Source organism: Chlamydotis macqueenii, chromosome 16, assembly GCF_036417535.1.
Source record: "Chlamydotis macqueenii isolate bChlMac1 chromosome 16, bChlMac1.mat, whole genome shotgun sequence".
Taxonomy (NCBI): domain Eukaryota; kingdom Metazoa; phylum Chordata; class Aves; order Otidiformes; family Otididae; genus Chlamydotis; species Chlamydotis macqueenii.
In genome coordinates, this window is record NC_141571.1 from 13,593,628 (window position 1) to 13,617,161 (window position 23,534).

Here is a 23,534-nt window from a genome sequence, read left to right on the forward strand (position 1 = left end):
TGAGAATTAATTTTAATAAAAAAATAGCCCCTTAATTAACCAGTTAGGTAATTAACAGGGAAATCCTGGTTGCATTCATGACACTGTGATTATTCCATCTTGCTAAATCACCTCCTCTTCTGCAAGGACTTTGCCTCCATAATTATTTGGAGAGGAGTGATTTCTACCTGAGACTGAGCCTTGTGTCTGGGAACCCTGCCTTAGGGATAAAAGCAGCAATTTTTGCACTGAAGTTCTTGTGCTTAAAAAAGGAAATTATTTTAGTTAACACATCAGCAAGACCAGTGTAAGTAGGTGCCAGCAACATCAGCTGCAACGTCTCTGTGAGCAGAGGATGATGTTACCAGCGGCCACGCTCAGATCTTTGAACAGGACCATGAGTTACTGGGTACCTGCAGAGGTTTAGCTCCTGATTCTTGCATTGCAGAAGTCAGGGTCTTGGAAGCTGATTTCTGCTCCAGCTTCTAGGTCAATGTTTTCAGCCATTCCTCCCTGGGCCCTTGTGATTTTGAGAAAAACAAATCTGAAAATCAGTCCTACCATTAACAGACTGCAAATTGCTGTACAGGAGTTTAAACTGCCATGGGGAAATAGAGATTTCTCTAAACCTGCAATCAGAATCTTACTTTAAGGAACAGCAGTTTATATCTTCGCAGGCAGCCACGGCTCCATACAGAATCCAAGGAGTCAATTAACCCAGCCCCTCAGACTTGCCTCATCCATCAGACTTTTAGCCAATCTCAAATGCTCAGTACAGCCAGATGCTTTGGGGTAAGGTCCAAATAAATGTATAACAGAAAAGAAGGCAACCCACAGACAAAACATCTTCCTCATGCCAGTCATCTGGTAGCTGGATTATGCCTTAAAGCAAAGTAGGTTACATAAAGACCATATTCAGTAATGAGTCCTCAGCAGCTACACCAGAAGCAAATCTGACATTTGGCCTGTTAGTCTCATTTGCAGTCTTATCCCATAGCCTTTGGTCCCACATGTTCATTTTGCACTTTAAAAAAAAAAAAAAAAAAGAGAAAATCAATTTTGAGAAATGGAAATTCAATCAGGAATTGTCTTTGCTGTGCTTTGCAGTAGAGCCGTGACCTTCTTGATATGTTTTGCCTTGTGACCATTTACTGAAAGACCGTGCGGATTTGGCATTACGGTGGCCTTCCAGCTGGCCAGTGAGGCTTCAGTCCTGCAGCTCAGTGGGACCTGACCTGTTCAATGCAGTGGGTTTTAATTAGCCAACAGAGACATTGTCACCAGAGAAGGACAGCTCTCGTACCTGTTTTCCTCTCTAGATTTAGAATTTCTCTCTCCGCTACCACCTTACCCTGAGCCAAGGCATATGTCCATACTCTCCCTACCCTCTGTGGACTTACCTGCTGAGTTACCTTCATGGTGTTATGAGACAGCAGGTCAGCACTCCATCTCTGAGCTCCTTGGAGGTGCCAGGTCTTCTCTGCCAACCCTCCGTCTCCTCTCTCTAGTGAAATGGCTTTTCTCCAAAAATGTGCACCCCACACACCTCCTCAGGTTGACACCTGTAATTCTGCAGTAAGAGCAGCAGAGTGCATAATATTACTGTAAAAATATTAAATAGACCCTTTCAAGTAGTCTGGAAATCTGTGCATGACTAATCACCCTGCTTTCTCTTAGGGAGTTCATGGTTTCCCACACAATAATGTTTTGGCACCCAAGGTGGTGGCTCCACAGCAGCCCTCAGCACCCACAGAAGCACAGGTAGCCCCATCTCAGGCAGCATAACCCCGCTACTTGTGAAAGTGGCGTTGGCTGAGGATGGAGATGTCCAGGATGACTGTGTCCACCTGGGAACCTCTTATGCTCACCGATGGTTGCCCATGCCCCACTGTGGCTCCAGTTCCCGGCTGGTTCAACCCTTGCATCCCTCTTGCACGGAGAGTGACGGACCTGTCTCACAGCTTTAGGCATGGAAATTGCTCACTCAAATGTAAATGCACAATTGCACTTGGTTCTCAAGACTCCTTTAAAAAAAAATAGCTCCGAGCATCTCAGCTATCACGCTTTCATTTTTATCCCTTGCTGCATTTATCTGAGCCATTTGTGTTTCGTCCTTACAACACAGAAAAGAAAAAGAGGGGAAAAAAAAGTGATACACACATGGACTGAGAGTGAATGGGCTTTTTTCCCCACTCTCTGGACAGATTTCTTCCCTTTCCCCCTCCAGCGCTTCACGTCCTCAGGTCTTCATTGCTCTCTCACTGTAAATATCCTTAGCAATGGATGGACTCTGCAAATGTACTGAGGAAAACAGTGCTGCAGAGAAACCAGCAGCCACACTCAATCGCACCAGCTGGGCTGGGAAAGCACCTAAAAATGATGCAGATTATGAAAGGTCCTTCCCAGAACAAGAGGCTGTTCAGGATGGAGGTGGTTACATGTGCAGCCAAGATCTCCTTTGCAGCAGACACTGGGGATGCTGGGGCCAGGAGCAGGATCAAGCAGTTGAAAAAACAGATTTTAATGTAATACTATAATGATATATCTGGCGATTAAAGCTGCCCGACAAAGGCTGATGTACCGGTGCACTCCCATTCACACTGGGAACATGGGGGGACCAAGTCTCTCCCAGTTCACACTGTATCCCTATTTGTGTCCCACTGGCATTCAGCTTATGAACTAGGGGGGGGAAATGTAATTGATGTTGGAAACACAGCTAGTGTGTAGTAAAGAAAAAAAAAGACAAATCTGGGTTTGTGTTGGATTTATGTCTTGCTGATAGCAAGAGCGAAAAAACCAAAAGGATTTGGCCAGCATAAAAGAGGTGCTTCTTGAAATACAAATGCACTTCCCTCCTTCAAAAATAGAATGCCGCAGGGAGGTGACTGAAATTTTCTCGGGTTTAGTAAGATCATAAAGAACCTGAGACCTTCCTGAACAGTCCCATCATCATAAATCAGTCTATAAGCAAAAATGTGCGTTTTGATTTGCCTCGCTCCCACTGCTCAAGCGCAGCAGAGGGAGATAATTTTAGTCTTCCTCAAGACACTACCTAGTCAACACGCTTTCTTGGCGGCTCATCCAATCATCCTGATTAAGAGATGCATACTCAGGTCTCTCGGAGCAGCAGGAGAGAGATGCAGGAGAGATGAGCGCGCACTCAGCGCTACTTGACCTTGCTTGTTTTTGAGAGGTCAGCCACATTTCCGACGCAGAACGTTTTGAAGGAGAGATGGAGCTCTCTCCAGCCCACTTCAAAGACTGATGAGAGGAGGGACAGGTAGTGCCACGGGAAATAGGGACTTCGAGAGGGTCTTAACAGCATCAGCTTACTTGAGAGAAAGCTAAAACCTCACACTGCTGGATGTCACCTCTGTACCAAGGTTTGTGTGGCAGTCAGATGTTGGGCTAGGATAGGTGCTGGCTGCTGCAATTAATTTGTGTAAACCGAAAAAAAAAAAAAGTAAAGACAAAAGCTCCTCACTGCCCCAACTCAATATTGCAACTCGGGGAGGAACTGTAGCGTTTTCTGTGTAAATGGAGGAACGTTCCAAAATTCAGTTTTAAAGTTCAGACCCCCAGAGAGATTATTAGATTTTAATTGCTACCTTAATCAACATTTATTAGTGCTAACCAAAGCTCCTTATGGATTTTAAATTCAACCCATTTGTCAACTACTAATTATTTTAAGCAGACAAGCTGTTATTTTACCAGCTATATTAATGCGACTTCTCAGCATATGTGAAATATTACAAATAGACTCAGAAAATTTGATCCTGAAATGTAATTCAACAGATAAGTAATTCTTTGCCATGATCTCACTTGTCTCTCAGACACCTGTAGCACCTCTTACCCTCCTCTACCCGGCAGAACGTGCAAAACCAGAATCAGGTTCAGCGTGTTTCACAGTAGGAGAATGCTTTGTTCTTTCCATTTGTCTTTTTTTTTTTTTTAATTAACATTCCTTTGAGTCCTTCTGCAGTGTGTGTGCCTCCTGCATCAAGCTGAAGGCTTTAGTTGCTGGCTGGGTTCATAGCAAAGTCTCTGTCTTAAATCTTCAGTATCGTCCTGGAGCATGGAGTTGATTTGTTAATTACCCTGCACTCTTGCTCTAATGAGCATGTGTTCGCCCGCCATTCAGCTACGGGTTGCATCCTAATTTTTCCCTCACGAAGGGCAAGAGAAGGGGGTCACCACAGCTTTGCACACCCCCCAACCAGGACCCAGCTTGGGGACCTCCCCCAGCCCCGCACCCCGCTCCTGCATGGCCGTGCTTGGCTGTGGTGATGCCACGTGCCGAGTGTAAAGCTGAAGTTTGATAGTCACCACGTGAGTGGAGCAGACTCACATTTTTCTGTCATAATCCATCTTCCAGGAGAGTGTGGGAAGAAAGCAAGCAAGCACCACTTGATTTAACTGTTTACGGCTCTTTGCAGTTAGAAATCTTAGCTTATTATAATCCCATGCTTATGCCTTTTCCTTTATTTTACTCCTAAAACACTGATGAGAAATCCCCACGCTGCCTACTCCCTGTAAGTGACTTCATTCCCACTTAGGCAAAAGCCATCCATTTTGATTATCAGGACTGAAGTGACTCAATATTACCAGAACAAGAAAAGTTGAGGGATAATTGCTTGTCACCGTGGTTCAATTATTTTTTTTGACATACTCTGTGAGAGAATATCCAAGAGTAATAGTCTCAGTCATTGCAACAACTGTCCCAACGTGAATTGAAGAAGTACGGAATAACAAGGTGATGTTAGAGAAGCAAGGATCCGGGCATTGGCTCGCAAAGTCAGCTGCTGTGATTTATTTGCATGGCAGTACGTCCCTAAGACATAATTGCAGTCTGCACTCTCATTAACGCTGCCGCCCCTGCACCCATCTCAGGCTGAAAAACCCATGGATTGTGAGCCTGTGTCTTGGATGTACTGAGTGCTTGCAGTTGTGGCTCAGAGCGTAGGAATTCTTGGTTGTGCCAAAGACATCATTAGCCAACAGAGAGCATCAGCCCATCAGAAGCACCAAGCCATGGGGACACTTTCTTTGGACGAATGTCCCCCATGGCTTGTGCGATGCCTGATGGAAAAGAAAATAGGCAAGAGGATAGACATAAAATAACTACAAAATCTGGATTAGGATTACTCAGATGTCAGGAGCATTAGGCACTGTGTGAACATTTATTAAATTATTTAGAGGGCTGACAAGCAGCAGAACTGGAGAAAACAAAATATATTATGATAGGCGATGGGCAATATCCCTTTGGCTAAAACAAGTAGGAACCAAAATAGCAGCAGATAGTGAGAAGTGAAATCCAATTGCACTGGTAAATTATTTAAAGCATTATTTCCAACCCGTCATTTGAAGCTGAAGTATTATTTCCCCTTCAGTAGAATATAGCTGCTGGAGAGGGTGAGGGGGAAATAGTAACAAAGACCTGCATGTTCAAAAGGGAAAATCGAGAACGTTATTCACTGAGTTTTTGTTCAACCAAAAATATTGCCCTAAATAGTGTTATGGATAGCTAGATCTGAGGAACAAAGTTGAGGCCAGTAAACTGACAGCACACAAATTGACTTTATTCTTGTTTGCAGGCAAAACTGGGTAAATTGAATTCATTTACCTTGCAGCTCAATGTACCCAATCTCAGGAAATTAAGAAGGAGGATTTCCTGAAGGAGGAAGGGGGGAAGATTTGAAGCTTTGAAGTTAATGATGATGTGATGGAGGATCATCACTGTTGCTCTGGCACTCACCAGGTACAGGGAGGCAACAGCCACCTTGGGCCAGAACTCTTCCATTTTACCTTCCAGATATCCCTCTTAAATCAGTGGCAGGAGGCCCTAGATTAACTGAAGTGAGATGTACAAGTCCTCCAAACCCATCTTCATCATCTTCATCAAGCGTAATCCTAGTGAGGATTTGGGGTTTTTTTTTGTTTGGGTTTCGTATTTTTTAAAATTGTTTTACTCTTTCATTTTTCTAAATAAGCATTCTTTTATCCTTCTGTTTTATCGAGTAATAAACCTGGATATCCTTGATGTACAACAAGGCATTCTGTGGCACACAGTGGAAAACCTTAAAACCTTCCCATTTGCCCATTCTCCATTATTTCCAGGATTTCCTGAATTTCACAGCTTTTCTCTCTCTTTGGGAGCTGGAATCAGAAGAACCATTCAGGTTTGAGACCAGTGTCCCAAAGATCAGGAGAGGAGGACGTTTTCTCTTATGAGTAGTTACAATGAAGGTGGTTTTCTGGCATTTAGCAAGGTAATGAAGAGCTCTGAGGTCCCCAGGGAGATTGATACTTAGGTATTACCCTTGTGTACAATTAGGAATCATAAGCTTTATATCAAACACCTATGTATGAATCATACCTTTTTGCTATTACTTATGATAAATCTGAAAACACTTTAGGCCACAGGATTGTAACTATGCATAGAAATGAGGTTAAATGATCTCTCCAAGTATCCAGTGAAGCTCAGGAATGCCACCATTATTCAGTGCTCTGGCATCTTTGCCAACCCATCATGAGCAAGAGACCCATTTAAGTTGTTCCGCATCAGACGTTGTTTTTTATGAACAAATGATTTCTCCATGGAGGGAGATTCATGAATGGAAAAGCTGGTGGAATGTATTTGCCATAGAGATATGATGGATTTTTTTGTCAGTTTGCAATTTATTTCCATCTGTTCTGGATCTGATTAACTCCTGCAGAGTATGTGATTAACTTAACTTCTCAAGATCATTAGCTGCTCTCCATTCCCATTATAGTTCCATCAGTGTGGGACCACACACAGGCTTGAAAATGTTACACGGTGGTTATTCTTAATGTCTTAATCCACACTGACTGGTCATGATGGCCATGGATCTAAAGAGAGAAGGCATGTTACCAGGAAAACATCACTACTCCGGAGCAGACACAAAATGCTAATGAAAAGAGAGTGTAAGCAGATCCTCCTGATCTCAGTGCTAGAGATAAATTAAGCCCTTCGTAAGAGTTCGTGGCTGGTGTTAGCCAGATTTTCTGCAGTTCCCTGTTCCCAGACCCCATCCAAAACAAGCTGAGAACTGGGACTCCTGCAGAGTCTAAAATACACAGGTTTGGCCAATCCAAGCTCCTGTGGCTGATGGCAGCTGTCACAGCGGAGTTGTTTATCAGAGGTGGATTGGGCAAGATGCACCTATGTTTAAGGCTTTTCCTTTTTTTTTTCTTTTCCCCTGAGTGACACACATTTGATGTGCCACTCGTCTCCATGTTTAGATCTGGCTGACACTTGCATTGTCCAGAGGTTTAGCTCCTTGTGACTGCCACCCGTCCCCCCACGCAGCAGTGGCCTGGCTTCAGAGTTTGCTTCTCTAATTGGTAGCTGATCGTAACATTTTGACATCAGATACCTGTGCCTGTGAGCAATGTTTCACATCCCCGTAACCTTTATTTGAAATGTCTGGGTTTGATATTTAAAGCTTTTGAAAAGGTCTTGCCGGGGCAGATGAAGGTGCCCATCAGTCCCTCTGGTCTACACTTACAGCTCCTGGGGAGGAACAGGGGAGCTGTTTGGGATGAGACCAGAGCAATTCACGCCATCACACTCTGTTACCTTGGATAGGATGTATGGAATCCATACTCACCTATAGGTGGATAGAAGAGGTACAGGGCTTACAGTGTGATAACAACCAGAGGCTTTTGTGGCCATTTCTCAGAAGGTTTAAAGAGAAAATATTAGTTGGATTGTGGTATCTAGTCTTTGGTCATCCATTAAGTTAATGATGGGCTATAATGTCCCATCGCCTGGATCTCCATCAGATATTCACATACGGTTCCTGGTTCCGAGGCAGACTTCACCCAGCTGAAGTCCCTCTGTGTGTCTGGGCAGCGTGGCATGTGTCGCGCAGTCTGCCGATGCGAGGGGACCCTGCAGGAACGCGGGATCCCACCTTACCCGCGTGCAGCCACCAGGTGAGCCTGGACAGGGCACCTCGGGCTACCCATCCACGTCACCGGGCAGCCTCCGGCCGAGGGTGACAGCTGTGTCACACCCTATCACGCTGTCAAGGCTGCTCGAGATGGCAGCCACCAGAAATAAAATGTGACAGGCAAACCCACCTGAGTTAAAACGGGCAATGGGTGAAGACTGAGCTCCTGCTCCGGTACGCTGTTAGAGCTCCAGATGTGCACACAGACTTCAGCACTGGGCCCTATTCCTATTTATCCCGGATTTGTGTTCTCACACCAGGATGCACTTACCTGAGATAAGGACGGGTGCTCGTATCCTGCGGTATGGGTCCCCACCAGTGCTGGATACCCACTTGTGCGTTTCAGGTTCCTTAGCTTATTCTCTCACTTCCATACTCTTTCAAGCTTTCTCCTTGAATCTGCAGATTTAATTTAGATATTTATTAAATGAATAATCAGAGAGAGGAAGGATTTGAAAGATTTTCTGTTATAACTAGTGCTAATACACTCTGAAATTAATAAAATTCCTCAAAAATTTCCAGAAGAGCTGAAGTCTCTTCCTAGGCTCCAGTTTTTTGGCTTCCACATTCCTCCCTGTACCAGGTACTGGCTCCACAAGCAGTTGATATTTTCTTCCATCACTCACAAACACAGACCTCTCCTGCCCTGTTGTATCTAAGGAATGGTATTTAGCTGATAAACGTTAGATACTTGGCATTGAAATCTGGAAAGCTATGCAAAGATGGGGTTTAATTAGATGGTAATTTATTTACCAGGGGGGAAAAAAAAACGCTTTGGACTTTTCATCAGACACATCCTGTGAACATCAAACACAAGTGCCATTGCCAAATGCTCCTCTTGGCAAGCCAACGCCATGTGCCTTTCCCTGTCCTGCTTTGTCTTCCACAGGTTGTCATATCCAGGAATGCGGCACTGTGCTTATTAAAGGCTGAAATTATCCATTGAGTGGTTAAAAAAATGCTAATTCTGGCCACTGAGTGAGATAATTGGCAATTTTGTAAAGTACATTTAGTCAAATAAGAGTTTTTGGCAGCCGAATGTTGATGTAGCAGAACGTGCTTTTCTGATTGACATATGCTAACAATACTGCCTCCACAGTCAGGGGGAGGACGATTTACTTTCCATTTCCATTGGAAATGAGGTGAACCAGAATGGGGTAGATTGTTAAATCCCAGCTATGTGGTTTAATTTATTTGCTCAAAACCAGGAATCGAACGATATCCTGCATCCTCAGTCCTCTCCATCATCACTTCCAGGAAACTGGCGAAGACAAATCTCCTCCTGAGATGCTTTTCAGCTCCTTTTGGGTTTTCCAACCATTTCCCCAGGCGTGACTTCAAGGGGTGGCTGGACTGGAGGAGAGTGTCTGCAAGGAGAAATCCTTCCCAGCAGAAAACAGAAAGGCTGACAGCCTTTTCATAGCATTTCCCGGCTGGCAGGGGATGAGTATGAGAGAAGCTTAGCCAGTCCAGGTGAGGTTTTACCAGCTCTTTCTTCTATCCGTTTTAATTGTATTTCTCATATCCATAAAGACAAAAGGTGAAAAATTGCTCTGAGCATCCCAGCCCACTGCTGGAAGAGGCCATGTGTCCGGGGACATGGCACTGACAGAGACCAAGAATTTGGCTCTGCTGTCACCTCGTTTATCAGGCAATGAGGGAACATCTCTGCTCTCTGCCACAAAACCACTGTCATCACCCAGAGCTAAAATTGCCCCTAAATCTCAGCTACATCCGCGCCGGGGGCCTTGCTCCTGCTGGCAGGGGATCCCAGCGGCTGCGTCCTGGGATGCACCGCGGGCACACCGCGCCGTGCTGCTGCTGAGACCGCTCTTCACACTTCCCTTGCTCTGTGGGACTTTATTTACTTATGTAGAAAACAGGTCAGCTTGTGGGAAAACGCAAGACGCAAGTTCAAAAATCTTATGATCTCAGTAAAAGAACATTTTCTCATCAGAACTCTATCAATTAAAAAACGATGAATAGCTCTTGAGTTTGGCTTTTTTATTATAAATACTTTCAGTGGAGGGGTTTAACTTGCTACTGTATCTTGAGGAAGAGCCTGCAGCCTAGTTTTTTTTACTTTTAACCACTTAAGTGCTCCACGACCTCGTAAATCATCAACAAACACTCGTTACCAGGTCTGTACCTCTCCAAAGCCATGCGCTGACGGACCATGGGAGCCGTCAGCTGAACGTGGCTCAGCAGATGGAGTTTTGCTGGGAGCGAAGGTGACCTGTAAATGCCTGTAACGTATAATATTTCCCCTCCTTACCTTCAGATACCTGTAAGACAAAAGCCTGGGGTTGTAGGAGGGATGGAAAAACCATCTTCTTCCAAAATGGCCTCTGAATTCGTGTTCACCTTAGAGCACAAAAGAATAAAACTGTGCAAAACTTTTTCATATAAAAGATTTAGGAAGAGTCACAATCCCAAGAACTGGCTTCTTCTTTTGTGCCACTTGATTCTTCTGGTCCCTTCTGCCATGTCTCTCCGACACTCCTGTTTGGAAGGAAGAAGAAAACTTACATCATGCTGAATTCTCTAGTCTCCTGCAAAGTCTGGTTTTTGTTGAGTTGATCAAGAGAGGCTGATAACTGCATTTATTCCCTTCCCAAAATGTGACTTAATTTCCATAGATTTCCATCTGTCTTCCCATGACCTTATGAAGCCTCATTCCCAGATTTGCTCTGTCTTCTGTGTCCTGCAAAACCCTGCGTAATTTTAGTGCTTCATGTTTTGGCTGGAATTAAACTCACCTTTGGCAACAGAGGTCTAACAGAAAGCTGTGATGAAAAGTGCATCATCATTAGAGAGTGAGGAAGGCTCAGTGCTTAGGCAGGGCAGGACCCCATGGCCACCGAGATGGGGCTGGGGTTCAGCGTCACCGCCTTGGGGGACGGTGCAGGCGTTGTACCTCTGAGGACTGGCTGAGCCAGCGCGGATGTCACTGCGTGTCTTTGCATCCCTCAAGTGATCGGATATTTCAGGCATGCCTTCATGGGGACAGGGTCTAGGGAGAGATTTCTGCTGGGAGCTCACCCTCAGACGGCATCCATGTCCTCGCTGTCCTGCACAGCGCAGCCAGAAAAGAGCGACTCGGGTCTCTGGGTGTTACTGCTCGGGCAGTGCTGGGAGGGAAGGTTGTTGTTCTGTACGAGACAAAACATGATTTGGTCCTGAGGACTAATCCCAGCCCACAGATGCTGCCAGCTTGCTGTTTGAATGGCTTTTAGGATTGCACTGATTACAGCAGCATGAAAGTGGGTTAGTGTTTCATTCTTCCTGCCAGTGGCAAACATTGTAGTATTGGATTTTCTTTTTTTTTTTTTTATGAGGATTTAGCACACAGTTACAGGGTTTGTGGTGTTGTTTTTTTTTTACAGCAGAGAGCAGCTGGTGCTTTCCACACACAGCTTTGTGCTTCTGCTCTCTGCTCGTGCTGCACATCACTGCCCATCACGGTGCCGAGCAGAAACCTGGGATCTGGAGGGTTTACACCGCCACAAACACACCAGTTTTAACGGACAGGAGCATGAGACTGAACCACACGGCGATAGCGGAGATACGGCCAGGCCATTCTGCTTGTGCATCCGAACAACCCCGGACACAGAATTGGTTTAGGTCCAGCATCACATAAGCTGTCCTTTCCATGATGAGCCAACATAAAGCCTGAGACTTTCAGGTCAAAAATGAACCTGGACACTGTCTAAATCATCCTTCCCAGGGCCAGAGTGATCTGTAAAGGTATATAAGGACCTAAAGGCTTCCATAGGTGTTCACTGGCAGCCGTAGCCACTTTAGTCCCACTGATGTTAGGAGCTTCAGTGCTGAAAAAAATCCCGTTAAACACCTATACACATCTTCCTCCTCCTGGAGACCTGTTAATGTGGAGCCCTGGGATCCCAGACCAGCTCCTCTTGAAGCAGGTGGGAAACTTTCCACCGGCTTTGAAGAGGTGTTTGAGGCACCAGCTCCAGCAGCGTGCAAAATCACCTGGAAACGCAGAGTTACTGCGCTGCGCAGCGTGCCGGGGTCCGGCCTCACACCGCCCAGCAAGCAGCTGGCCAGAAAAACCACTGAATACAGAGGGTTTGCAGGAGGGGGGTGAGCTTTTCTAGCCTTTATGCTCCTCAAGAATTTGTGTTTGCAAATAATTCTTTCCACAAATTAAAACCTTCTACTTCTGGGGAAAATGTGGGGTATTTTTTAACTATATGAGAGTTTTGGTACAAATCAAGACATGGAAAAAAATCTCTTAAAACAGCCTTTCACAGAAAGCATGCAATTTTCACATTTTTTACTATAACAATTCATAAAAGGGAAGGTCAATGCTATTCTAGACAATTTCCCAAGCTCTTTAAAGGCTTCACAATACAATTATGGCATGAATCAAGGCTTTAAAGAACGCTCGGAAAACACTTTTGGAGTTGTGCCTCATTATGTGAGGCAAGACTCATGTATAGCTGGGGCGAAGTTTCTGAATGAAAGCCAATAAGCTCTGAAGCTCAGGTGACAAAAGTGAAGCAATTCCAGAGGTGAGCGTTTCCTGTTGCTGATGTGCAAACATTGTTCAGCAGTGGGAGAGAAGGACATTCAGCAGCCAAAGCTGTAGAAACAGGAGCGGGGAGCTGCAGGGCTCGTTTCTTGGTCTGAGCTGATAAACCTGAGCAAATCATTTCATCTCTTCGTTGTGCACCAACGCAGCCCGGCTGCACCGTGACGGTTAAATAAACGAAGCAGGTTGTTCACAAACACAAGTTATTCTCTTGGTGAAACTGTGGCATTTTGTACCAGCTGAGAACTCAGTCCCTACTGCTTAATGATCTTTCTTTGCGTCTTGAGGTGACTCCAAAAGATAACTCTTTAATACACAGGAGGCTGTAAGATGTGTTATCTTTTAGAAGCTTAGAAAATGGCTGTATATTTAACAAAAGAGGCCATTAACAGCTCGTAAGGGTGGGTTGTATCTAGGACTTTCCTCAGTCCGCAGAGGAGCTCTGTTATTATTACCAGCATAAACGAGAGATTACATTCTCACCATGTGGGTTGCGAAAGACGAAACCCAGCTGGTACATTTGATAAACGCGTTGAGCTTTGGAGCACAAAGCTGTATAGAGACTTGATCCATCTAAAGAAAACTTTGGCAACAACACTGCCTGTCTTCACCGAGAGAGGAGTTACATCTTTCTCAAATTTACGAGCAAAGAAATTTAAGTGCTTCTGATTGCCAGTGCACCTGCTCCCCACATGCTTACGTACTTCTTATTTCTTTCTTTTATGGATCCCCTGTAGCATCCTGGGGGTGTGGTTGGGTTCTTTCTCTATCTTTCCGTTCATCGCTGGCATTTCTGAATTCCCACAGAGCAAAGAGACCACACATCTGCCGTAGGTCCTGGGTGTCCAGCAAATGCCTGTCCACTGAGGTGATGGTGCTGCGTGGGTGGGGATGGAGAGGGGCTGTCTCCATCCAAGCAGACGTTTGTAGATGAGGCTTTCCTGGTTTTGCAGCCTGCAGAATGATGTTGGGTTGGCTTGAGATACAGGGTTGCATCTGTATTTTAGAGCACTGAGGTGCAAGGTATGTGGCTATCTGGGGAAGAAGTTAGCCTGCCTTCTAACCCTACCATGGAGCAAAGTTCCCCATTGGTTTTGGTAGTTTTATCTTTTTATCATTTTTTCACTTTTAATAAAATCGATTCCACAGGGATTTGGACCACACAGTTCTTGTTAATATTTTGAAATTTTAAAACTCGAAGGGGCTTTTCATTTGTCCCACACTCATCTCAGTGATGCGCTGAGCCTCCTCCTGAGCCCTACAGTGGAGAGGAGGAGCCCGCAAGCACTCAGCCCCTCCGCGCAGCATGGCAGGTCGCCGTCACACCACGGCAAACATGCAGGCAAAGCCCACACAGCCTCCGATTCCCTGGGCTGTCGTTTGTCAAGCTCAGCTCCAGCGGAGTTTCTAGACAGCGCAGAAGACCCTGGCAAAGCCATCCTGCTTTTGACACGAACAGTGACTTCCACTTGATTCAATCACTGTCTAATTTGATCCTCCATTTAATTTTATCAAAACCATAGTAATCAAATAATTTGTACTAAAAACATTACAACTTCCACTTGTTTATTCTGATCAATTTTAATCCTTTAAGGCACAAGATTAATTGGATAATTTGATTATGAGATAACAAAACGCTGTCATTAAACCTACAAGGAAAGGATAGAGCACAAAAAAGAAAGTTGAAAAGATCCCAAGGTGTGCTCATAATAAAGAAAAAATGCAATAATGTACTGTTATTTAGAAGTCATGCTACGCACAATGAAAGCAAAGAAGCATCCTGCTGTTCATGAGATGAAAAGATCGATGGCATGTTTCGGTCAAGACATTTCTGGCAATGAACTGCACTGAAAAGGGGAAGACAACATAATTAGATGTGAATGAATTTGCCTTTTTTGAGTGTTGACCCACATGACCGAATGTATGTCAGTGGGGTTTGAGTTTTCCCTCTGTACAATAAGCCTTCAAAAGCCAAAGCCAGCAGAGTAAGAGGAGGGAGAAGATTTCCACTGCAGGCTGTTTCTCTGTTGCTGTGAGAAATAAAACACAATCTACTGATCCTTCTCATCACTTGACCGTGCCACATCTCTCCCCCGCAGGTCAACACTTTCATCTCCTTCGTGTTCCCCATGGTCGTCATTTCTGTGCTCAACACCATCATCGCCAACCAGCTGATGGTCATGTTCAAGCAGGCTGCCCAGGAAAACCAGGTCTGCACCATCGGCGGGCAGCAGACGATGCTCAGCATGTCCATGGAGCCCAGCCGCGTGCAAGCCTTGAAGCACGGCGTGAGGGTCCTACGTAAGTATTCCCATATTTTGGCATGGAACTGGCTAGAGGTGTCTAAGGAAATACAGTTTGAAGAGTAACAGGCTGAAATTGGTAAATGCTTTGACCCAAAACATATTTTACAGGACAATTAGCTCTTTTTGGAAATCCAGATTGTCCCCAAATGCTTTGACATTTGCCAAAATGGTCCAACTCTTGTTTCAAAGCCCCAAACTTTGGAAAATAAATTGGCTTGTTCTCTTGGTCTCTTTCCTTCTTCATCTATTTCTTGTTGAGTTGCCAAGAGTTTTCTAGGGAATTTTACCATCTATTTTCCACTATTTTCTTCTCCCAGAGTAATTTTTCTGAGTCCTAGTCTTCCCTTAAAGGTTCAAGAACAATCATATGGAGAAAGGAAGCTAAAGAGATATTTGAGTATTATTTAATTAATTGTGCTCAGTGAGGGAGAAGCTGATAAATGAAAATTCCAGATTTAAGGGAAAAAAAATATATTTCATGTTCTGTGAAACAGAAACAACTTGATAACATCAAGTTTTCTTGTTTCTTTTTCTGTTTCTGCTCAGCTCAGCCTGAACACCTCTCTTTCAGCTGGTGCTGGTTTTAGGCTCTGATTGTGACCAGGGAACTGGTATAGTTTTAAAACCAAACTTGTTTTGTGGGATTGGGTTTGAGCAAATCAGCTGGAGTGGACACATAGCAGAGGGTACACAGCCCCGCTAGCGTTGCCCATGGTAAATCAGACATGCAAATTCCTCTCAGCTGTTAAGCAGAGACTTTGGGAACCCGGTGTTGGTGGGTTTCCTTTCCCTGCTGCTGGGGTAAAAGCAGGAGCTGGTGCTCTCTGCTTCATTAGAGGTGTGTGGAAAATCAGTTTTCCCCTGAAGAAACACACACAGGAGAAACGATTTTCTCGCAATCAATCACAGCTTTAATTTAGATTTCGATTTTCCTCTCTCTGTTAGGAAAAAAAAAAAAAGACCAAATCACTGAGATTAAAAAAACCAAACCAAAACAAAACCTTTTGATCAATTCAAACTCTTCTTAATGTTTCTCCTCTTCAAAACTCTGGTAACAGCAACACTAGTTTGATAGCAAAACATCCGTCATGTAATCCCATACGCCTGATGTTTTATAATATCCCAGAAATAACTCCACACTTGAAAATCTGAAGCAAGACAGCGGCAGGGGCAATTGCTGTGTTGTCTACAGTGAGAGAATTCCCCTGTTCCTGTCCTGCACATAACGTCTCCCCACGACAAGCGTTCAGCTCTGGGGTGGGGTGACTCCGATTTATTGCCTTTCCCGGGGGCCCAATGTTTCCCTATAAACTCTGCAGAGTTCCCAGCGGACATGCGCACACCCTTCTGTGAGCTGCACTTCACCTTCTCCCACCAGACATTGCACCCAATGTTTTCCAGATTCTGACCCAGCTAACCACAATATATTTTTTAAAAAAAAAGATTATTTTTTTTTTGCCCCAAGACAAATCAGTGTGCAGCAGAATTTTTTTAAAAAATATGTCTTATATGATTTTAACTAAATTTCGCAGCCCTTTGAGGGCTGGCTATCTAAATATATTTCAGTCAAATTCCCCCAAAATACCTTCATCCATATTTCACACGCAATAAAGGGTTCACGTTTGCACATGAAATGTCTCAAACGACATTGGTAGCTGCGAGCACAAGTGGCCGTTTATGAGCTGCTCAGATGGGTGTTCATAACTTCATGGATAATTACAGAACTTTGATCTCCATGGATGAAGACTGAAAGAGATTATTTATTTTTTTTTTATTCTTCCAAACAACCACATTCAGGGTGGTCACAAATAGTCCTTTTCTTTTGCCTTTGCTCGCTGATATGTAGAGGTAAAGAACAGACCTTCTCACACATAGACACCCTCTGAAAAAGCAAAATGAGCCCAGCATTTCAACTATTTGGTCAACAGCAGCTTAAGCCTTGCATATATGGCTTTATTCCTTTTTCTTTTTCTCAGAGCTTTCGTTCAGACAAAGGTTAAATAAAAGATCCTGCACTCAGGAATTGAGCTGTACTGCAAAATACTGGCTGGCTTAAATAAGCTGAGGAAAAGACCAAAGAATCTGGTAGCTTAAACTGACAGATGATAAAGCAAAAGCTCTTCAAAAATAGTATCCCCAAAAAATCTAATAAAGTATGCCAGTACTGCTTACAAGATGTGGGATTCCTCTTGCAAATTAGATGGTGTGAATTGGTTAGCAGGAAGCTTTCTGACCAGTACTTTTCATGGCAAAGCTCTTGGTAGGAGAACTGTGGAAAGAAGCGAAGGAAAGAAATCCCTAGAGAAGGCACCAAGAACCTCCACGAGATTTTTCCAGCTGTTTTTCATGAGGGATGCATCCCATGCAGCGCCCTTTGCCCGTGCCATAGGCAAGCCACTATGTGCACCCCGGCTTTGAACACCGTGCTGGGAAATACCTACAGAGAAAGAGGACAGAAAAACCCAAAAGATATTAAGCTGCCTGTAATTACCTTGTTGGGCTGCAGTTATTGACTCTCCCTGCACCTTGGTGAACCATCATCCACCCAGAGATAAGAAGTGAGCTTTGCAAGGACAGGACAATGCAAGTCACTGGGTCCCCCAATATCTTTTTCTGTTCCTTAACGCCTCTGCCTGCTGTTATTAAGTGAGAAGCTGCCTTTTCTCACTTGCACTACAACATCTCACACGTCTCTCTCATTTTAGCATTGTATACTCTTTTAATGTCAAGAGGAAAGAGCTCTTCATGAATAATAACAGAGACGCTTAGATTTACCCCTGCCATTCCCTGGGCAGTGCTCGGTGGTGGTGGAAGACCATCCCTCACCAAGTCCACGTTTCCTCTGAGACACTGAAAAGCAGCCCTTCTTTCTCCGAACAATGAGCTTAATTTTCTTTTTTTTCTTCTCCAGGCTCATTTTTGCTTTTGTTATGTATTGCAAAAGCTGAGAAAGTTTAGCAAAAGCGAGGGCTTCAGTCTGGAGCCTACAATGGTGTAAAAGTGGGTCAGAGGCGGCACCGTGGGGCCCGTGGGCAGCGATGCACGGATATCACGTGCATCTCCGCGGTGCCACCCCAGCAGCAGGACTGAGCTCTCCTCCCTGCTCGGAAGGCAATGAGGGAGCGGCCGCTTGCTGCTTTTCTGGACTGAGGGAGATCCAGCAAATAAGAAACCCACCATCAGTCTTGTCTGTGATTCACCACATCATGCAGAAAGGCTTTTTTTTATCTGGCAAGTGTGAGCAAAATCCTGCTTCATTTCATTTTTCAGATGCACTTGATTAATGGAGATGCTTGATTCACATTTCCTTTTGTCACCTGTTCCTCACAATGTTTTTTTTTAATAAACCAGGCTTCTGAGCTGCCTGAAATGTAGCAAAAAAAAGAAACAAGGATGTACATGATTTATCCTGGGATCTGTGGAAACCAAAACCATGTACGCAGTATAGGCTAGTTTGTGGAAAAAGATGGGAAAAGAAAAATGACACTTGTCCACGCTAATAAAACTGTTGGCACAAAACCAGAGCTTCATGAGGGTCAAAGTATTTTCCATTTCCAGAAGTTAACTTTGGCCTGAAGTGTGGAGAGCTCGGTTTTGTTTTGAGTGTGAAATGTTTCAGAAACTTGTAAAACTACTGCTCAGAAAAGACATTTTTGCAGTTCATGGTGTGCAGAGCTGTTGGATGAGATCAGGGCAGCAAACAGCTTCCTTCCTTCCTCCAGATCTACTGACATTAGGTGTTTATTTACACTGAAATAGGAGCTAAAAGCGGTCAGGCTAACAGCTTCATTCAAAACATCCACAACATCATTTTTCTCCTCTTTGCTAGCATTTATGTATTTTCTTGGCTCAGTCTGAGGTTGGTCATGTACAAAATAATGAAGTCGATCAGGATCAAGGACTGTGTCAGCCCTGCTGCCTGGGAGCCAGCTCATTAGTTCATTAGGCGTGTGATTTCTGATTGTAATTCCCTCTCTGCCGTCAGCCTTCACCTGGTCTGAGGATCCAGATTCGGAGAGCTCAAGGTGCTGGCAGCTTCCCAGATCTTTTGTGAGGACAACTGGGCAACCAGTGCTGCTGCTAAAAATACCTCCTGCCAAGAAATTTCATACCCTTCCTCATCCATCCCATATTCCTTCTGTTTCTCCAATTATAAACCACCCTCATTGTTATCCTTCCCTGGCTATATTGTAGCGCTATTGAGTCTTTTGGACCTTCTGTGGCACTTCACCGAAGGGTGGATATTCTCTGATTGCGTAGCCTGATATGCCAATCGTTTGGTAACATCCTAAAGAAATCTTAAACACACACATGCACACGTACAGTCTTCAGAATACGCAGCCTTCCGCAGGTAAAGCCTCACGTACGCTGCCCAGCTGCTCAAAAACCAGAGCGTGTTTGAGCTTGGCTCAGGCTGAAAGCGCTGTTTGGCCAAAATGTCTTTTCGAAAGGGGCCAGTTTTGTGACATGGACTGATTGTCCCTATCAGTACGCTGGCTCGCAGCACATTCTCCTTCGAGCAGCCCTCAACACTTCCCGGACCGGCTGTCGGATCGGTTTGTGCTGTGGGTGGAAGGAGGGAGTTGTTGAGCCCTGATAACAGTGCGGAGACAAATTGATGGACATCACGGGGAGGCTTTGCACGTCCCTGGACGGATGTTGGCTAAGCCTATTAAAATGCAATCAGTTCCAGGTCGCATTTGCTCCATTACAGAAGCTGCTCAGTGAAAGTAATTATAAAGCACTTAGAGAGGTTTAGCCAATTAAAAGAATATCCTTCAGTCTCCCACAGCTGGCTAGGTGATGCCTCAGTAAGATGCTTTTTAGGAGATGAAGACAAACCCTATTTTTCTACCGAACGTCTAAGAGTTTTTTAATTATTATTTTGAGGTCTGTGCATTTCTTCAAGTAATACTAGACAAAGGCCAAGGATTAATGAAGTATCCATGTGGTCTCCATTTCATTAATTTGTATATTAATAATCCCCCTTCTGAACAATGTCTTGAAGAGCTCATTCATTTCTCCTCACCGACGTTCCAAGTCTGAGCTCTCCGTTCCAGGAGGAGAATATTGCTATGAGATTTAGTTTAATCATCCCACAAACAGGAGTGACAAACAGCAAATACTTCGCAGCCACAATAAACACCCTCTGAGGAGCAGAACGGGACCGCGGCTGCACCTCTTGGGACAGGGAGACTCTTTTTTTTCTCCTCTCCCAAGATGTGTCCCTTTGCTGGCACTGCTACTCGGGCTGGTGAGGCATCTCCACCGGGATTCAAGCTCTCATGGCTGCATCTCTGAAGACAACCCCAGGGCTGGTCGAGCCCAACAAGCAGATTTTCCGGGTGTTAAACCCTGTCCTTATGAGTGTTTGGAAAGCTACCTGATGCAGTTTAAAACATCAAGTCTGGCCAGGGCCGTAGTCACTGCAGAAGCATGCAAGGTCCCCAGAGAGAGCAGAAACCTTTTGGGGAGGAACAAAGTACCCGTGAAACTCAAAACTGGAGGGGAAAGAAGAAAGGGGCTGCAGAGGGTGCCAGTTTGGGTTACACCTGATCTTGCCAAATAGGAAGAGCTTTCAACCTGGAGAGGAGAAGACAGGAGCCCTTATCTATCCTTCAAAGGAAATATTATTTCTTCCTTTCACCTCCAAACACTTGGACATCTCCAGAGGGAATGGGCACAAATGAAGTATAAATGGAATCAAGCAACAACTTCTTTAATTTAAAAAAGAAAATAGTTACCTTAGAAGGAAACTGGGGAAGGGGCCCCAGTTTGCACTAGGTCAGCAGTGACGTGCTGCTTGCTGACGCCTGCTCTCAGACTAGCTTTAACCTTCATTTTCTGCCTTGCTCCTTACGGATGAAACCAGTGCCAGTGGACGATTAAATCACCAGAGAGAGCAGGGGCAGGAATTCACATCCATTTTCAAATCTGTCAGCTGAAGCCATTGAAAATCAGGACTGGAAAACATAGTCTGAGTAAAATGCATTGATTTAGCACGCCAGAAGTTTTTTCTATTCGCTCTGCTGTCTCGCCACCATTAACAAATACGTATTTAGGGAAGCATGGCTCCTTTCAAGCAAGATAGCATCTTCTACTCCACAACCCAAAAAACAGAGACACAAAAAGAGACAATCCTCCCCCAGAAGGAAGAAAAAAGAAGGAAAATTATACAGAAAGATGAAAAGCAGATCTCTGGCTGCTGGGAATGGAAATTAAGGAGTCAAATCTCATGTTTACAGTGCTCAGTAACATATGCAAGAGCACAGGGGGATTGTATCCAGCGAATGCTGTGTGTTTTCATGGTGCCTGGAGGAGCTGAGGGTTCCTTAGGCCCATTGCTATTCCCAGTTTCTCCTTCTTTGCTCTCCTGAGTACTACTGGTGCACACTGGTGGTCCCCAGTCTCCGCTGGTTGTTATTGACTTTTATGGAAATCCTTTCTTCTGCAGCCTTGTGACCCAAATACCAGCATAAGCAGTTTTAATTTTACTAGGCTCGTACCCACCCTTGCAGTTGCCGTAATCCCTCGTTTGGGGCCCACTGGTATAAATATTGCTGACGACCTGTCAGGTAATGCATTGCATTAATATAAACAGCGCCTCGAGGCTTAACGAGGCAGTGCCAGCTACATCTACTCTTGGCCCAGCTTTTACCATCTCTCATTTCAAACGGCGCGGTGACACTTGCTCCCCTTTGTGAGCGATTCTCGTGTAATGGCATCGACTAAGTAAGCATATAAAACCCAGGAGCTTTGAATACGCAAGGACTGTTTCTCCAGAAATCAGCATTAATGCAAATCCCTGACATGAGCCCCATAACACTGTCATATTCGTTATTCTGTGCAGCTGGAGAGTGCGTTCCTTGGGCAGTGTTGGAGACAAATGGCCTCTGATGAGCTGAAACGTGGAAAAGGCTGAGAGATGTTGTTCAGATGGGTCAGCACATACCCAAACACCTTCTGCCTTTGCTCAAGAGTTACAACATGCAGTTCCCCAGCTGCATGCATTTCAGCTCCCCTTGAGATGTAGAGGAAAAGAAATAAATTGGCCAAAATAATGTGAATAAAACTATCAAGGAAGGATGATCTGAGCTTCTCTGGAGGCCTTAGCAACAGCAGAGATGGTTAAAAGAGGGAGCAGCATCTCTTTTCTCCCTCTCTTGGAGAGAAAGGAGGAGAGGATGGAGGGATGCCCTCGCCAACAGCCACCACAGAGCCGCAGGGCTCTGACTCAGGACGACCCCAGAGGGGATGGAAGAGCTAAAGGAAGGAGGAAAACACCATCCAAGTGCTTGGCACTGCAGCAGATCCCTGGGGTCCCGCGTGAGTTGGCAGCAGCAACGTATTACCTATCACCATCCCAGTGCTCTGAGTCACGCCGAGCCTCAGATGGCCTCAGAAGAGGGACGACGACTAAAAATCTCTCCCAAGCGTGGCTCCCACGCTCAGCTGAGCTGGCCACCAAGCACACACCAGGGACTTTTTACACATGATGTATCACTCCGTGCTCGCGCTAACCCAATGTGAGTTTTTCGAGACGTTGGCCCCGGAGAAGGGCTGTCTCCCAGCCTCCGCCACAGGATACACACAAGGTAAAATAAAAGACACAGTGCGATCTAATATGATTTAACTTCCAGCATTGCTTCCACATCTAGTTTAGTCTGAAAATCAAGACTGGCACAGTTTATATCTTCTTTTGCGCAATGAAAAAGTTGTCACTCAAAATTTATGTTTCCCTCTGCAGGACTTCCTGTGCGATAAACAAACAAGCGCTCGTCTCGCCGCTGCCGCTCCTTCCTCTCTCCCCTTCCTCCTTGGGATGCGGTTCAAACAGAGAATAGAGCCAGTATAAGAGAAAACAGAAAGGCACAGGATGCAATGGTTTGGGTTTTACTGCACTTTTAAATTGGGAATTTGATTTAGAAGGGAAACAAAGATGCAGCTCAGTAGAAGGGTCGCTCCCCAGCATCCCCAGCTCGCTCGGGTCTCCTCTCTGCTCCCCAGCCCTGGGCTCGCAGGTTTGGCACCTCATTTGCTCAAATACGGGAAACACCAAAAGTTCATGGAGCAGCCCTGCTCCTATTAAAACCTGCACTGAATTAATTAGAAGCGAGGGATGAGTCTGGCTTATTTTTAGTGAAAAAAATAGAGATGGGACATCTCCAGTCTCACAAACACCATTCCAGTCACCCCCACCACACCTTGGGTCGAGTCCTTCCCCAGGCAGTGCTCCGCTCTACCAGACTGACCTGCTCCCTCTTACTGCACCAAAGAAACCCCTCTGTGAAGCCTCAGGATGATGGAAAGCAGGTTGTAGGAGCCAGTAACAATAATAAAAAATCATTTTGGCAGCCACTTTGCCCATCATCTGTTTTACAACTCAGCTGTTTTGATAAGCATGTGGGCGAGGAGGCACAGGACAGCAGCAAAAGGCACCAGCTATCAGGCAGAAAAGGGCATTTTCATGCTATGTTAGATGAAAATTAACACGTTCTCGCTTTTCAGATTCATCCCTGGGGAGGGGACCCAGCAGGGCAGGATTGCCATGCGAAATCTGCTTGATCCTTTGTATGATAAAATTGAAACGTATGGATTAGGGATGAAAAATACAGGTCAGGCTCTCCTAATCTGCGTGGCAGAGGCTGGTGGCACGGCGTGGTACCCAGCTGGGATTTCCAAACCTTAAGTGTCTCCAATGCACTTAGCTATGCG

General features: G+C 45.0%; 1 protein-coding gene across 1 annotated transcript in view; it reads left to right on the forward strand.

Moving 5' to 3' along the window:
- Nucleotides 1-23,534, forward strand: part of NTSR1 (neurotensin receptor 1) — a 57,113-nt gene that overhangs the window by 24,005 nt on the left and 9,574 nt on the right. Inside the window, exon 2 of the mRNA XM_086760465.1 lies at nt 14,613-14,814. Within this exon, the coding sequence (XP_086616591.1) occupies nt 14,613-14,814 (202 nt within the window). The remainder of the gene's footprint in view (nt 1-14,612; nt 14,815-23,534) is intronic.